This window comes from Scomber japonicus, chromosome 16, assembly GCF_027409825.1.
Source record: "Scomber japonicus isolate fScoJap1 chromosome 16, fScoJap1.pri, whole genome shotgun sequence".
Taxonomy (NCBI): domain Eukaryota; kingdom Metazoa; phylum Chordata; class Actinopteri; order Scombriformes; family Scombridae; genus Scomber; species Scomber japonicus.
Window position 1 is genome coordinate 10,343,138 of NC_070593.1, and position 18,725 is coordinate 10,361,862.

General features: G+C 37.1%; 1 protein-coding gene across 1 annotated transcript; it reads right to left on the minus strand.

The window, feature by feature from the left end:
- Positions 1-719: 719 nt before the first annotated feature.
- LOC128375949 (synaptosomal-associated protein 23-like) lies at positions 720-15,294 on the minus strand. The gene is made up of 8 exons (XM_053336377.1): positions 15,176-15,294; positions 9,869-9,986; positions 5,409-5,450; positions 4,970-5,018; positions 3,682-3,799; positions 2,064-2,231; positions 1,756-1,900; positions 720-1,509 (listed from the first exon to the last, which is right to left on the minus strand). Exons 2-8 carry the CDS (start codon positions 9,932-9,934, stop codon positions 1,447-1,449), a joined length of 651 nt encoding a protein of 216 aa, XP_053192352.1. The 5' UTR covers positions 9,935-9,986; positions 15,176-15,294; the 3' UTR covers positions 720-1,446.
- Between the last annotated feature and the right edge of the window lie 3,431 nt (positions 15,295-18,725).

Sequence of the window (18,725 nt, forward strand, 5' to 3'; positions counted from 1 at the left end):
GTGTGTTGTGAAACCAGCATATAACTGATTTAAGAAATTATGGTGGATTAGATTTACAGCCATGTATTTCAGAAGTAAACATCTGTTTTCACATTTTTACAGCCTGTGCAATTATCAAAGTTGGGGAGATTAATTTGTGTAGGAACCCTGCATAGGCTGTAAATCTCCTCTCAGGTGCTATTAATCTCTATTAACCTAGGGGTAAAGAAGAATCAAATTACATGAACAGAATGACTGTAGGCGATTTATAAAAAAAGCTACAGTATGTTTGGAGTATTTACCCCAAAACTGTGGTCACAGAGTGGAAAACCTGAAAAGACATTAAACATTAAGTACAGCAGTTGATCCATCGAGGACGAATCTGATCATGGAGATCATCTACTGTTGTTTTCCACACTAAACTAAACGGAGGTAATGATGAACATTCCTCCTGATGTTTACTGACCTTCCTTCACATTTAAAGTGATTGCTATATATTCATTTCTAAACATCAGGTCAGCGCCCCTTATAATTTTCATTGAAAATAGTTCAAATAATGTCCCATCAGTCAGATAATTATAAAAAAACATTGAATTGCTTTCATTCAGGGGTAGGTGCTTTAAATTCCAGCATGAAAACATTTGTCATGGCTCACTTCAAAGCACAACATTCGTTTTTTTTTTCCCTCAAAATAGCTTTTACAATCTGAAAAGGCATAAATGACATGCAAAAAAAAAGTGTTAAAAAAGACAACTTTATTCGCAAGTAATTTCTGCTTGATAAAGAATAATTAAATAAGTATATCATCTCAACAATATACACGATACAATAAACTTAATTACATATTAAACCAATAAGGATTTGACTAAGATGCAATTGTTTCCGGCCAAATACGGTGATTTAAGATTAAACTAGGTATAGCTGACCAACTCTAATCAGATCTAATCATAACAGATGTAGTTCATAGTTCTTAAAAAGGCAAAACAGAGAAACTCAGAAAGAAAATCAGCTGACCTGTGCTTCTTCCCTTCCAATGAATGATGAGATATGATACAAAAACAGACCTGGTACATATTTGGTTTTTAACAGCAGTGAAAAGGCAGTCAGGCACTTTCCTCTTTGGTGCAGTTTCTGATTCCTACACTGCTTCTCAAAATCCAGCATGACTATTAATACATGTGGCAAAGTGTGTTGGTGTTTGACAGCGAGGGGCCAATTTGTAAAATGTATGAATGTATTCTATTTACATATTAGTGCAGGAAAAGGTTAGCACACTGCTGGCAAAGACATGCTTTCCTGACTGAATTTCTTTTATTTTTTTCATCAGAGTGTGTGTTTGTGTGCATGCATACAAGTAGACTGTGTATATGTGTGTGTGTGTGTGTGTGTGTGTGTGTGTATGTGTGATGATGATGAGTGTGAGGCTCAATGTTGATGGATAAAACTGGCAGTAGAAGAATTCATTGTCTACTTGATAAGCTTGTTGGCTCTTGTGTTTGCTTCATCGATGCGAACTTTGTTCATGTCCGCCTGAAAAAGAAAAGAAGAAACAGGTTGTCACCCCAAGTTGGTTGTTGGTTGAAAGGAGAGTTAAAGTTGCACAAAATATATATTTAGAACCACTTAATGAGCTCAAGTAACTCCTAGTTTTTGGGTTAGCGATGAGGCGAGATATTGTAAGTAGAAAAGAAAAACAACTGTGTATTTTATGAGTAAGTAGAGCATGATAGGTAATCATCCTCATAGTGTTACATGTTGTAACTCTTATACTCTTACCTTATCAGTGATCCGGTCAATCTGTTTGTTCTGTTTGTCTATCTCACTGCCCATGTCCACAGCCATATTTTTCAGGTTGCCAATGATGCTGCCGACTGCATCCAGATTCTCCTCCATCTCATCCTCACGGGCATCGTTGGTTATCCTGTTTGTATTTGACGTAAACATAAGTTTTATTTGGCCAGTTGTGTCTCACTACAGTATGTCTAATGTGACTTTCATAGTTAAAGATGACAGTTCATTTCTGAATTGACAACCTACTCCTGACGTTATGGTCAAAGAGTCTCACATAGAGATGTGACCCTCACCTCTTGATGTATGGACCTGAGGGTTCCTGGGCGTTCACCTGGCCAGCCTGGCCGTTGCGAACTCCTGAGGGCTGCCTTGAGACTACTTTTGAACCGTCAGCTTGACCGTCACCTCCTCCAAAACCCCAGGTCCGCTTGTAGTTTGAGTCGTGCTCGATGGACGTCACCCTGGGGTGAAAGTGGAAAGTCAGCCAGGAAATCCAAAAATGAATGTGTTACATTAAATAAAACCACACTGAACTATCAATCAAAGCACACGTGAGGTTTAAAACTAGGCTATGACTACATTTACACGTTAATGACTCATAATGAAGTTAAAAAAGATTCCCTACCTCATCCTTTGGTAATCATCAAAGAATCCGGTTCTCCAATGTGAAAGCATTTTGGAAAGATTTTTTTTCCATGTTTAGAACCAGATATGATCTTACTACGCACACACACTGTCACTTCATATCAATATGGTTTGATGGAGATGGAGAGAGTTTTCGGTATGCTTGGCACAGAGCCTGCACCTGTCATCTTAAGGACTCGGTAGGAATACTGTAACGTTCCCTACCTGTTCATAAACCACTATGAATGTTCATATAGAGTATCAGCATCTTTTGACCATAACATGCACATCTAACAAGCTAATGTGTCATTTTCTTTTCTCTACATGTCACTCTTTGCTATTAGCGGCCCCATTGGTGAACGTGGCTGCAGTTTATGCTGTTTTTAAGTTTTTAAATCCACCTGACAGATGGAAGTAACGTGATGGAAGTGTTCAACATCATGATAATAGATCAAAGTGGGAAAGGGTCACTGATTTCTGAAATGTTTTCCCCAGTTCTGTATCCCCATTTCAAACTTTTTATTCAATAATATAATAAATGTTATTTCACATACTATAAACATTCTTATATGTTTATAGTACGGCCACCAGATTAAATTGACGGACAGCTCTAAATATGACAATACTCGACAGTATCAGCTGCCGTTGCTGTGTAGAAGGCAGTAGGATACACGGCTCAGAGTTGTAGCAAATTTTTCAAGCAAGTTTTGTTGTTGCAGTTGGGAACCAAACACTGCCGTAGCTGCTGAATTCATCCAAAATTGACCTAGTTTCCAAAAGTAAATTACTTAAAGCTACAGATTGTCTTACTGGCTTTCTCAATATGTAATCTTTAGCTACTGCCAGCTGTTTGCAGCACTCGAAAGAGAATTTTAAGGTTGGTGACTGTTTGTTTCCTGACAAAATGCGACTTGGTAGTTAACTTTTCAGCTGTTAGTCACCTCATAGTGTCTATGAAGAAAATGAATGGGATTGTTCTGGCACCCAGGGGGCCTGCAAAAAACTACTTTACAATACCATACATGATATAAAAAATAACCATATCAAAGGCAAACTATACTAATGTTCAGACTATAATAGTTTTATAGAGCTCCTTGCCTACTTGCTCTATACTGCTAATAGCTATCATTGTAAAACCCAATCATTCATTTTTCTTAAAAAACGAGCGACGTACCTGTTTCATAAATAATCTAGATACAAATCAAGCAAAACACAAAACAACAGAGAAAGCATGATAAATATTTTCTCCCTGATGGCAATAAAAAACGTGTTCTGTGTTCAGCTTACCTGTCACAGGGGCACACACAGAGGCCGCAGCACTTTGAGAGGTCAGTCAGGTTTTTCTCAGCCTGCTTCATGTCATCGTTGATCTGGTCCATGCCCTCCTCCACACGCCTCAGCTGCTCTGAAACACACAGATAGTCACACCGCACCATGTCAGAGTCTCCCCCCTTTTTTAAATAATAAAATAAAATACATTTTATACATTTGGGTATTATTTTTAAATTTGTATTTTGTGTATTGCCTATATTTATCCACTTTCAGAATAGATGTAATTAAAGTTTAATGATCCTATGAGGATTTTTAAATTGGGTCAATAACTGGGTCATTGCAGCAAAAAGGGATACAGACAACCAAAAAAAAAAAAAAAAAGAACATATTGCAAAAAATAAAAAATTCCAAAAAGGAAACACAGCATGGACCCATGAAGTTACATATAGGCAAGTGATTGACTCTGAAAAAACAAAACCAAATCAAAGACCACTAACACACTAGTTTGGCCAGCAATATTTAAGGATGCACCAATAACAAATAATCCCCATGAATGTTCTGGCTAATACTGATGCTTAATCACATACATGTTTTTAAGCTGCCAATGTGATTCTATTTTCCTTCAGTACAGTTTATGAACTATATTGGAACAGATGCAAACATTCAAAAAAAAAAACTGCACACAACACAGTTTCTAAGTGCTTGCAGACACACAAGGAGGTTAGTGAAAATTTAATTTAGGCGTAACAGTGTTTCCTTCAAATTTTTGTCCCATTTTCTGACAGCTTTCCTGAATAATCCTGACTGCCAAATATGAATTAAAGCTTCTGTGAATATCAACACAAATAATCTGTTCCTGTCAATCATCAACTAATATCTTGCAAAGTTGAAATAGAAAAGTTATTGAAATGGAAAAAAAATGTCATCTGATTGATTTTAGCTGCAACAAATACATGTAGTCATTAAAAATATTAAAAAAAACGAGAAAAGCAACAAGGATGTGTTTCAGTGTATTTCAGAAAAATCTTATGTTTTTAGATAGTATAATGTAAAAGCATTAATGTGATATAGTGTATGTCATCAGTCACTTATAGTTAGTTTCCTTTCAAAAATGAATGAAGAACATACAGCAGGTTATTTTCTCAACTTAACCGTTAGCTTTGACTGTCTGGTGAATGCCACAGGTCAAAGAAACAAAAGCATTTATGAAGTAAAAGAAAAAAAAATTTAATTAGTTAGGGAATAAAAACAACAGGAGGAAACATCTGGATTAAACCTGGCAGTTTTTATGTTGTATATCTACCTCCTTGCTGGTCTAACATCACCATGGTGTTGACACCGGTCTCTTTGCTCTGAAAACAAAAGAAAGAGTCACACAAATTAAAGAAACAATAAAAAGACTCAAAATGTATTAATGTATTATGAAGGGTGGAAATCATCAGGATTGGAACCTTTTAGTATATTATATATTGAACTGGGTATTATGATATTGGATACATTTGGTGTATTGGTTTTGATCAAACTTTCCATGACAATAAAAATCTTTTTCCAACCAAAATGCAAGTACATATATATATGTATGATAGGAATATGTAATACATGACTAAATTGTGACTTGTGTTGTTTGCTAAAATCAGCATATACTAAGCCGCAAGTTTCTTAAATCCAATGTGACACACTTTCCAGTCATTATTTTGTCATCGTTTTGGGTTGGAAGCAGCAGCAAATTGTCAAAGTCTCACCTCCTCTGCCATCCGCAGCATCCTCCGTGTGCTTTCCAGTGACTGGGGGACAAAAAAAAAAAACAGGTGTTAGTGAATAATGAGAAGTGAGAACATTTCTTACCTAAAAAGTAATTTACACAGATAATGAGGGTCTGCTTTTGGAGTGCATTCACACCTTTGATTTTATTTTGACCACAAAAAGGGTTGATGATTTTTTTGTGAATTTTAGGTATTAATACATTTTCCCAGGAGAGAGGAAAAAGTTTATTTATGTTGGTACAGATGGACCAATGTCAAACCCAGAGAAGGTTTTACATTTATCGTCTATCTGGATCTGGTCCTTCGAGTCATTCTGAACAAACCAATCGATAGGTGTGAATGTTGCCTTAAGAGGCAGACGGATCAGAAAGGAGGAGAACAGACAACAGACGGGAATTAAAAAGGAGACAATAAGATGATGACGGAAGATAAGAGGGATAAGGAGAATGGAAAGATGCTCAGGATAAGAAAAAAAAACATGCAGGAAGCGACACTATTAATATTCATAAAGATATGAAAGTGGATGGCAACAAATCTGTAAAGCCGCAGAGTAAAGCTATAAGATCATATCATTGTATGTCTGCACTGTGCCTGGAAATACTTTTTACACTTTGTTTCTCATTATTTACGTCGGTCTGAATGATTTTTTTTCTCCATGTGCCTGTCCATGTTGTTATAATAGACTGCATATTCTACTTATTATAACATCCTGATACAGGGTACATTTGTTTTCCTGCTCTTATAGCTTATTTTAATTATTGTTTAACCTGACGATTACTTTCACAATTAATTATTTGGTTTATAAAACACCAGAAAATAGCAAAAACATGATTATGTATTCAGATCGCTTGTTTTGTTTGACCAATAACTCAAGACTAAACGTTATTCAGATTATTATCACGAGATAAAGAAAAGCAGGAAAATCTCATAACTGACACATTACTCGATTAATTTCACCTCACAGTTTCAGCTTTAGAGTTTATTTGATTCTTCAAGTTTAGAGAAACGACCAGTGATTGTATCTTGGTCATTATATCCACACTGCTGGTGATTTTTCAGTTTCAATTATTTGTTTTAGGTGACAATCAATACCCCAAAAATGGCATTACATTATATTTATGTCCATCAACAGAAGTTATTGAATAAGAAAATAATATGTTGTGTATCAGCCAGTTCTACTTTCCACCACAGAGCTGAAATTATAAGCCATTTATTATTCATCATTGGTTCCAGTATAAAATATGTGTATATTTGCGTTTAAAAAAAACCCAACTCATTACTTGGTCTGTTGGTTCGACAAAATTTGACTGTTTAACTATTTTATGACATTTTCGGACACATCAGGTGATTAATTGAGGAAAATAAGTAACATATTAATAATAAAAATAGTTGTAGCATTAGCCCTACCTTTTTGTTACATGATATGATGCTTGACTACACCAAAGTTTCAAAATAAAACATGATTAGACTTCAATCAACTTCAATAACTAGTTAGAAAATGATCCAGTCCACAACAATAAACGCCTCATTAAAACTGTGTCATGTAACTACGCAAATAAAACTTTCACGTTGAGTCACTCTTTCTGACCAGGTGACATGGGCAAGGCATAAAAGTTAACGATCAAGCAGCACGACGCAGACACACACACAAAAAAGTGCTGACGGTGAACTGGAATGCGGTCGGTTCAGGTGATCGACATCTTAGTGTCTCTATTAATAGTTAAGTGCAGCACGGAGAGCAGGCTATCCACAAGGAGAGAAGCAAGGATAGTGTCTCTGGGGCATGACTCCTTTGTTGCCATCACTAATGAACTGTTAATAAGAGAGAGAGAGAGAGAGAGAGAGAGAGTGTGGAGACTTCTCATTCTCTCTCTGCTATGTTTGCTGTGAATACATTAATCAGTGAGTTGAGAAATAGACAAACATGCAATTGGCGAGCCGGATGTGTCGAGCTCAGCCAGGTTTCTGTTGGCTTAGCCAGAACATCACTCGGGTGGATAAACATTACATTATGTCTCCTGAAAATCCTTGAACTCGGCTAATTAAGCCGGCGAAATCGCACTCTTAGCCAAATTCTCCAGATTGGGTTGTTGTGACAAATCTTTGAGATGCAGACAATGGTTGTGGTATTTTTAATCATTTGTTTGCGGCGGCTCAAAAGACGAGTACAGTTAAGCAAGGGGAGCGTGCAGGTTCCAGAAAGCTACATGTGAGGGATTTTAACAGAAAAATAAAGGGTTATTCTACCACAAAAAAAGAATGAAACACACTATAGGTATTAAGAGGCTGCAGTAAACCAGGATGCTTAGGAAGTATCATATTAATAATACATAAAATAATGTGTGAAGCCATTTTTATGTACCGGAAACCTTTAAATTGTATGACAGCTTCATGTTAGCCTTCCTAAAGTCAGTCTTTCTTTATCATTTAAAGTTTCAGATGTCGTCCTGATGCACTGCCAGCCGTCCTCTGAGTGTTTCAGGTATGAATTGTTACCCAAAGCAAGGCTGTAAAGTAGCGTTAGCAGAAAGGAGACCCTCTTTGATCTCCTTTAGCTCAGAACGAGACAGATGTCAGTCAACCACAGGCAGCAGCAGCAGAAGCAAGAGAGGGAGAGAAAGAGAGAAAAATAGAAAAATTGCAGGTGTCAAGTCAGAAAGCACACAAACACACAGCAAGAGAGAGAGGGAGGGAGAGAGAGAGAAAAACACGATACGAAGAGAAAAGAGAGGAGAGAAAAACACAACATGATAATTAGTACATTTAAAATTACAGGAATGTGAAATGAATAACTACAGGACCAGCTACAGTACGTTAATTTGCCTCCATTTCAATCAGATGGCTGATCATATGATGCCCTGGAGTGCTGATTAAACAATTATCTCCTTGATAATAAAACCCTTAGATATAGCTGACAACATTCAAACTGTCAAAACCACAGAGGGGCAAGGGAGCTATCAGGCTAAATTAGGCGTAAAGCCTTACACACTTCCTATTAATGCCTGGCATAATTATCAACTGTGAGTGCAATGAATCTAATCACACAGCTCCTGCTCTCCCAGTGCTCCCAGTGCTTTATTGCACCAGTATTACATGTGCTGGTGTGCTGTGTCTTTCTTACTCATGTTTTTTTTTTCCAATTATGCCAAAATTTGCTGATTTAAAAAAAAAAAAGCATGGATATGGAAAGCGATTACTCCTTCATGATAATACCAAATCTTGATTAATTCTCCTTTAATTCTCGTTCAATTGACCAGTGGCTACGATTAAATTAGATATTTCAATAACACTGATGCGCCAGTTACATGATTAAGTGAACACATACGGTTATTATCTGCACTACTGAAGCTTTAAAACGTTTTACTTTGAGTGTGGACATATAAGGAAGAGTTTCACATTTTTGGGGGGAAATAAGCTTATTTGCTTTTTCAAATGAGAAGCCATATATCACTCTCATGTTTGTATGCTAAATATGAAGCTAAAGCCAGCAGGCGTTTAGCTTAGCGTCTGTTTTTGTTTGGATTAAACCAACCAGATAAAGCGTGTTGATTAGTGAGCTTTAGGACGTTCTGGGCGGTGGATTCTTTAAAAAAAACAAAAAAACTTTTAGACGTACCAAACCAGCCATTTCCCCCTGTTTCCAGTCTTCATGCTAATCTAAGCTAAACATCTCTTAGCTTTATCTTTATTATAATGTACTGACATTAAGAGTGGTGTCAATCTTCTAATTTGACTCTCAGCAAGAGGGCAAACAAGCTCCTCAGAAGTGCAAACACAGAAATGTAAATTCATTCAAAGCTGCAACGGTGCAGATAATCGACTAAATGTTTCATTAATCATGTAATTTAAGTAACGACGACTTCCAGTGGTGATGTTTTCACAGAGGCAAATAAATAAAATAACACTTTATTCTAGAGGTCTGTAATTTCCAAAGGATTTTTCCTAGAAATGCTTCGGTAATGTGGGACTAATTATTGTGAAAATTGCTTTCCCTTTAGTGCTTAATTTAAACTCATTTAAACCCAAGTAAATAATTATTCAGTATTTATTTAATATTGGAAACATTATCCTCTAAATGTGTTGAACTGTTTGCTTGCCTTTATGCACATTTCACATTTTAGCATGTTCGGCTCACTTGTTGCACTAAAGGAATTTCTGAATTATACAAGCAGTTAATTGACCAATATTATAATTATCTGAAAATGAGTGACCCAAAAAATAAAACATTACTGAAAAAAGTATCAAAGCATCTGTCTCCACTCCTCCGCTGTCCATCTGTGTGCTCAGTATTATCCATCCTAACACTCATTGTTTGAGGACATCTGATACTGAAACAGTTTTGGGTGGAGTATCACTTTAAGAAAGAGGCCACTTGCTCAGAAAGACAGACAATGAGAGAGTGACAGAGTGAGACGGACTCTGTGGCTGTGACTCAGTACCTCGTCAGTCACTTCGTTGGCCCTCTTGGTCATATCTTCCACCGTCATTTTGTCTCTGTCGTCCATGTTGTCCTGTTTGGAGGCTCCTCCTGTGGCACCGAGCTCGATATTCTGCGGCCTGCGAAAAAAGAGGCAGGGGTTAAACCAAACACTGATGACTAAGAGTGAAGAGGATTAACTTTGAGAGGGAATAAAGTATCATAAAGACTCCAATTAGTAATGGAGCAATTAGTTGACCTTCTTTATATATTTTATTTTTATCTATTTCACTATAGCCTGACTGATACTAGGATTTGAGGCCAAAACTAATATCTAAGATTTCAATATGTTTGCTGAATTTTACAGAAACACACACAATACACAAACAAACATCAAACTACATAATAGAGTCACTATATCTAAATAACCTCCAACAAACAACATCTGGTATTTCTGTACAGCAACTTCTTGTTAATTATCTGCTGACATGATTTCTAAGATAAATTAATATCAATAAGCGCACTATTTTTTTTTTTACCCCACTTAATAGTTAAAGGACATTTTTTCCAAGATAAAGTACACTTGCTGATTTCAGCATCTGAAATGTGATATTTCTTTTTGCTTTTTTCTCTCTTTTGTCTCAAATTATGATAAATTTCAATCGTTTCTTTCTTTGTTTCCTGGTCAAACAAGAAAATGCAATTTGGACTCTGAAAAGAGAGTTTTTAATTATTTTTTTGACAAAGACTCGACAAGTTAATCATTAAATTATTGACTTTGATTTGATGAAAACAATCAGTGGCACTAAATAAAATTCTGTAATTTTAATCCCTTTGTATGCCATGTGTGTCTCAACTGAATAGCTGTCCCGCTTGTGTCTCAAAACAGCACAGAAAAATGACATTTATCCCTTTTCAATGACTAACAGTAAATCCAAAATGTTTCCTCTTGTAAAACAGGGTGTAAACATAAAGCAGAACATAAAGCCTCACAGGTACTTAAATGGTACCCACAGGGCTCACTGCTCTATACCAAATGTATATTCCCGTCACTCATATGGAGAGGGAAGAAAAAGATGCAAAATCTAATCAAATCAGATATTTTCCTGCCACTGGAGGATTGGCGAGAGTCTGCTCACATACAGCAGACTTTGCCGATAAAGGAAACAAAAGTCGGTTTCAGTGATGAAGCAAGACCGTGTTTTTGGGAGCCTAGAGCAGTTCCTTGTTGGTGTACAGCTTAGCTCCGGTAAAGGTAGCAGAATGAATGCTGAGGGAACAGATAAGGAGGCTGTGATAGGGAAATGTGAATCATGAGATTTGATGGTTGTAAGTGCCAGAAGGGTGAAAAGATTACTAAAGATTTGCTACAACACAAAAACTATATAGGAAAGTTCATTTACTCATTAGGAACTGTAGATTAAACGACTGACAAAACTTACATGTATCAAAATGAATAAAATAAAACAAGATAAAATGACTGGCGGAAAGTTAAAACCTCAAACACCACAGGCTAGAAAAGGTTTGTCTTACATTATCTTCCACTGATAAAAATCACTATAAAATGCAAGTTTGTTATTCTGGTTTTTAAAAAAGTTGCATCAGAATTAAGTGACACACATTATTTCACTGTTTTAACTGAGTAACATGAACGGTGAACTTATCATATCAGACATTATTAATGTCTCTTTTATGTAAATATTTCCTGAAAGGACCAAAATATCTCCATTAATTCATGAATAAAGGAAATAGGTCAAGCATGTGACATTTGAGTGTGTTTATATTGCTGAGGCCTTTAAAACAGGGCTTCATGATTAAAGCTAATATAACTATCATTAAACATACCGCCTGATAGTACGGTGAGTTTCTACATCTCATGTCAACATTATAAGTGCTTTTAGCAACAATTAACCTTAAAGGTGAAATGAGCTGATTCAATATTTACAATATATGTCATGTCAATCATAAAAACAAATATCACCAAATATGAATCTTTAAATGCAACCATAATGTTAGGAGTTCACATGCTCACTGGTATATTTATGGTCTTGATATCAGGGTTCTCTTACAGCTGGAGATATATCGCACCAACTTAAAATATGTGAGGTTATATAAGGTTCATTACAGTACAAAAGGCACAGTGATCATGTGACTTGTCACCAGGCATGAGACGATATAAGAATTTAAAGTCACAATGTTGTCAAAATAAGCTTTAAACTACGGTGTCTGGGAAGTTCAAAACAACATTACAAAGTGTGAAATACTTTTACAAAGCTTGAGACATATTTACATTTGATCACTTCAGATATTTGGTACGTTCCCTTTCCGTGAAAATTGTGTTATTTGTACATTTGTCTCAAGCTTTGTAAAAGTGTTGTACACTTTGTAATGTTGTTTTGAGCTTCCCAGCAACTGTATAAAACTCTTAAATGGCACTAAAACATACAGGAATCATTTTAAATTTACTTTTTAAAAAAAAACAGAAATAGCTAAGAGTTTTACTGCATCACTTATTGTTTTAGTGAATAACTGGCAAATTCACAATAAGTCAGGAAATCAATCTATTTAAAAAAAGACTATACACTGTTGCTGTGCTAGACAGTTTTTCCAAGTTACTTAAGTGAGGATTTTCACAATTATCGCGATAGTGGAAATGAATCACAATAAACTTTTTGTGTTTTTTAAAATCACGATCCACAATAAGGTATTTTATCGTCACATCCTTCTCACAATGTGATATATACTGAGTTATATCAATCAAACTGTATTTATATAGCTCCTTTCAGACAGGCTAGTGTAGTTCAAAAAAACCCCAATAGCTCAGTGCAGGTTCTGCATTCATATAAAAATGTATATTTCATGATCTTACACAATATGTATGACTGCTGAGCAGGCATAACGCAAGTAAGTGTTACCATATTACTCAGAACAAGTAGCAGGAAGTGTTTATTGAAGCTGATCACTTACTGAAAGCCTCAACGTTGTGAAATTACACTTTTTTTGATACTGTTAGATTGAGTTTGAAACACTCACATTGCAAAGGAGAAATGGATTTCAACAGAGTTCAGTCAAAGTGCAGAAGATGAAAGCAGATGAAGATAAAAATGTGTCTGTGTGTTAAGGGGGATTGTTAAAAAAAAAAAGAAAGAAAAAGAAAGAAAGAGGAATATAAGAAAAAGAGAATACTGTAGCAGCGCTCTCCTCTGAGGACGTGGCTCCAAATGCTGTCAAAGACTCAGGATGGTTTCTCATTTCATGAATACAACAACACTTGACAAGCCGAAACACTTAGCGGGGACAAAGCTTGAGTAATACGTGTGGTTTCATCGTGTTGATCCATTACAGTTTTGTTTTGGTTGCATAATTGTTATCTTTAACGTTTTAAAAAGCTAGCTCACCGAGTGGTTTACTGATCTGATTTATAGCATTTAAAGCAGCGGCCTTCGACTCAGTCCAGGACGCACTGAAAGGTAACATGAGATTAAAGTCATGAAGTCATAAGCAAAGAATTAACCTTGTTTTCTGTGAAGGAGGGAGAGACATTGAACCATAAACACACAGAGCACTGTTGTTTATTCCAACTCAAGAGGTTTTTTTCTTTTTTTTTTAACATACCAACATTAAGGAAACACTTGCTTACTCTTTCCTCCCTTCTTTCTCCTTCCTTCCTTACTTCCTGAGCTTCTCTTTTCCTTATTGGACCTCAAATGACATTTTTCCTGTTTTGCAAAATAACCCCTGAACTTTACAAAGTTTCCCTTTCCAAATCTGCAGCAGCTACACATCCTGAGGAACATAAAACTAGGAGGAGGTGGGAGAGAAAATGGATAGTCTACTTGTCGGGGCAGCTCAAGAGGATTTAATGTTGTTGACTCTGCATCTTTTTTTTCTTTTTTTTTGTGGAAAGAGGGCACTTGGTTCACACACACAGGCTTGACTCCTTTTTTTTTTAGCTGATTATTAGACTTGGCTAGACACTGATGTGAGTTTAAAGCTGCAACACCGAATGAGAACGACTCATTATATATTCAACACTTAAAAGATCAATTACATGTGTCAGTAAAGCACTATGTTATAGCTCAATATTTATTCATCCTTCATCATGATTCAGCGATGAGAAGGGTGACACTTATGCTAAACACTTTTTTTTTGGTTCCTGATATGGTTAAAGCCCTACAATTGCACACTTTTAAACACTTATCAAGTTTCACAAAGCTGACACCACACCACCATGTCTTCACACAGCCACAACACAACAAGAATAATTTAACAAGCCTAACAAACAAAAAAAGGACGTACCCACTCATGCTGTCTCCCTTCACCGCACCAAACAGCAAGTGTTCAAAGCAAAGAGAGCTCCTACAGGGAACCACATTTCTTGTTCTTCTACCCAAACCTGTTTCTCCAGCTTTTTAAAACTGCAGACACACACACACACACACACACACACACACACACACACTTTTTGCTTATTCCTATCATGATATGTATTTATTCCTCCTTCTGTATAGCCTCCTTCTTGATCTTTTTTTACCATCAGTCCTGTCCTGTTGTGCTTTGTATGCTTTGGACAAGGTGGTGGACTGATAATGCTGACCTGTGTATATAAACACACCACAGGGAATGATGACATAATACTGAGAAAAAGGAAACAAATAAAAAACTTATACCGTGAGGCTTTTATTTTGTAGAGTATATGATTAAAAGTAGATAAAAACTTCTTCACCACAGCTGCCAATCATAAAAGTTGAAATACAGCTGATAGTTAATCATTTCCGGCGTGTTTCCCATTTAAATTGCAACGCTGCGAAGCTACAGAAACACCTGACCTTGGTTATCTCGCAAGCTAAAGAAGAAAGTTGGCAGTGCTTGGCAACTTTTTAACATCGGTCACTTGATATTAATAGTTACAAAAAAAAGCAGGTGACGTTAGGGGTGAAAGAGAAACCAAGACCTGAATGAAAAGCAGCAGTCACCCACACCCATGATACCAAAGTTGTGTGGCACAGAAACCCCCCTCAAAAAAACAACACGTTTAAACACCAATAAAGAAGGAAACACAAGAGAAAACTCGTGTCAAAGCAGGTTAATAAGTTTCCTTACATTGTGTGACAAGATGCTCTTGCTGTTTCTCAATAGTGTTGTAATTAAATAAAGTTAAAGCAGGATCCGGGACAACTCTCCCTCTCTCTCTCGTTAAATTAGCTGCTCTGTGCTAGCTCGCTAGTTCCGCTTTCCTGTCAACTACCCAACGACAACACCCAAAAACAACTATGTTAGGAGGAAAAAAAGGACGACAGAGATGTTTATCTAGGTAGTCAATACTTACTGTTAGCCTTCCTTGTTTCCAAAAACTCACAACTCCTCCTTCTTTCACGCTTTGTGAACTTGGCTCTGGGTAACTTCTGGATTCCTTCAGTGGCTCCAGCAGCTGTCCGAAGTGTGTCGGTTGGTGCGTTTACGTGCCGTCAGAAATACCACAACTCCAAGCCCTTTTGTTGTTTTGCTTAATCCTTACATGCTGTCCTGGATCAAATTTGACCTCTATCTATTGACTAGGGGTGGGAATCAGCAGAGGATTCACGATACGATATTATCACGACACTTGTGTCACAATACAATATTATTGCAATTTTAAATAAATTGTGATTCATTATCTTTTTTCACCTGCAAATGATGTCCCCAAATGAAAATAAACTTCAATTTTCCCCCCACTATTGACATGTGTTTTTGTTTGTTACATTAATAGTTCAAAATTTGGTATAGACACTTTTTATTAAAATTGATGTTGATGAGAAATGATTTCTCATTAAAGCAAGATTTTATTAAAAACAGCAATACTCTTCAGTAACACGTCCTCCTGAGCAAACTCTTAAAGGTCTGATATGGCTAAATCAGACTGCTGAAGTCTCGCATAAGCCTCATATCAGTGAGAGGTTAAGGTACAAATGAAATGTTTTTGGTTACTTTTAATCACTGTAGATGTGGTTAATGTAATTGTGTTACTTGGCAAGTAAATCATTATCATGGCAATATGTTTTTATTTGTGCCTCTTTTTATGAAACTTAATTTGTTTTAGCTATTGCATTAGATCCTCCCTTCAATACCGTTTGGTTTGAGTAGTTGTATTTCAAACTGTAACTCTCAGATGAAGGAGCTTTTCGACGAGCCCTTGAACGCATCACATGATGGTACGCATGTCCTGTCATATGACTCCAGAGAGAAAGAGACGCTGCTCATTTTCCCCACATGAGTGCAGCATTTACCCTTCACCCAGACCTCCCCCACCCCCCTCCTCCACCTTTCTCTCAGTATTTTACATGAAGGCAGCCTGCTGGATATTTTTCCATAGCGTTTCTGAGAGATGTTCTGAAATCTGAGCCCCTTAGCATTGAATCTGCTGTGTAATTCCCAAGTTTTATGGTTTAAACCACAAAAGCCCATTCAAGGTGACTGCAAAGACACTGGGCATAGTGCCAGCCAACATATCAACTGACAGTGTCTAAAAGGCAAGGTTTTTTCCCCCCTCCCTCTAACTGCAGCTAAATATTTGTCCCCATTGGGTCACCTAGAGCTAAATACCTACAAGCCGGACATTTCGTAACATCTCCAAATTTGCACAGGGGATGCTCCAGAGCTGCCCTCATCGAACTGCCCACTGGTTTCCTGAGTGGTGCCCAGATCTCTCTGCCCATGTTTCTTTTATAGAGTCTACATAGTATGCATTATTCAGCAATAACACACGGTCCATCTGGATGCCTGTGTGTGTGTGTGTGTGTGCGCGCCTATGCATTGGTGTGTGGTCCACAGTTAACTTTCCTGCTGTGCCATTTCACCATTTCACGCCACATCCAACAGTGCTTGAAGAGCTAAGAATTAGTATTTCCTCTGTAATTATGACCTAGGTATAAATGTGTGTGTCAGAGAGAGAGAGGGAGATAGAGAGAGAGAGTGAGTGAGAGAGGAAGGAAGGAAGGGGGAAGGAAGAGAGAATAGAAGGTAGTGAGAGAAGGAGAGATTAAGTGAATGTGTAATAGTGACTACAGATGGCACGTTCAGGATCAAGCTCTTTCATCATGCCGTTCCTCATTAATAGAGATGGGAGCGCTGCCCTAATTCCATAATTCCTAAATCATGCCTGTTAGTTGAATATGAGGAGACAAAAGTACAGGGGAGAGAGGAGAATAGATTAGCCTATAGCCTAATAATGTGTCTGTGAGAGTGAGGAAAAGCAACAGAGCAGAGCGAAAGAACAGAGATGGGTCGCCATCTGTATTTTCTGGCCTTCCTTTTTGGCCGTTGCTAAAACCAACATTATATAGGCCAAATTTATTCTTGCCAATTATTGTTTCACATGTATGCCAGCCAATGAAAATAGCTTAAATAATCAAATGATTAATTAGATCTGGAGGAAAATACGTGTGGATATAATGCAAGTGTGTGTATGTGTGTGTGTGTGTGCATGTGTGTCAGTGACATAGCCCAGATTACTAGTTTCTCATGATTTCAAGGAGCACATCTGTTCCTTTCTGGCACTGCTCCAGTTGTATCACACATTCATCTTTCCTCTCACAAGGATTGAGACATGGGAAGGTTTCGAGGCCTTTGCTTGATCAGGTTTAATTTTATGTTAGAGGCTAATTCAGCTGGTACCCAATACTTGTCAGGACATAGAATGGCTGACCAAGCGTGCGTCTCAATATTCAGAGATAATTTCATTCCCTCGTCGGCTTTCACTAGAATATACTCTTTCTCTGTTTGAATTGAGCTCTCATATGAAGCAATTTGATGGAAACCAGAGACATCGATAGCCATTAGCCTGCTTTGCACAGGAGGGCCAAACATGGAAAGTCAGGGCTCATCTATTATTCATGCACCTCAGTTTTCCCCCCAAAACAATGTTTCTGATATTCTTTTTGCATCACGCTGCGAAAAGAGACGAGTCAGTGGTTTCAAATAACGCTTTTAAAATAGGGCTGATAAATGTTTCAAGCTAGCACTGGCCCTTACAACCCCCGATGGGGAAAAGTTTCTATTGTCTGTCCATTCATGTCTGGATCTAATGAAAACCTATTGAGCTCAAAGAGGAGAGGAAACATTTTATATTCACTTTTTTTTAGACATCATCAGCATGTAATTGTTTCATGTCTAGCTCAAAGGACACATGACTTTTGATTGACATATCAGCTATGGAGGGGGGTTGAACCTTTTAAATTTCAGGGTAACTCTCTATATATAGTACCAGTCAAACAATTTGGAGACACCTTCCCATTCCCTGAAATGACAAAGTGTGTACAAACTTACTGTATATAGTACTCAGGTATAAGTCCTGTATTCAAAATCCTACATTAGGTCTTTTAAAACAATAGTCAGATTCCCATATGAATGATTTTAACAGGTTTACCTCATTGCAAGGAGTCCTCCACTTTATACTGACCCTGTCAAAATGTGCTCACAATGTAAGTAAAAGACAGATAAAATCATCAGTCCTTGTTCTGAGAAAAAATGTATTTGAAAGTTTGAATCATGTATGAGGCTTCAGCAGTCTGAGGTCGTCCAATAAAGTGGATATCTTCCACAGTTACACTTTTTAGTAAAAAGTTCCCTCTGTGTTTCGATGGACCGTGTTTTCCTGCTCAGCTGGATGAGGGATAGAAACGAAAAGAGGGAATTTGGCTCTAAAAAGGCTGTAACTTTGAAATATATTGACTTGATTCAACTAATTTGGATGGATGGAGTCTCATATTAGCTTGAGGTAAACTTTTAAATACATTTTCGCACGGTAGGAGGGCTGTGGGTTTTGTCCCTCATCACTTACATTGAAAAAAGGCCTTATGAAGGGATCTCTTAATGGGCAGTATGAACAGAGGGAATGATTA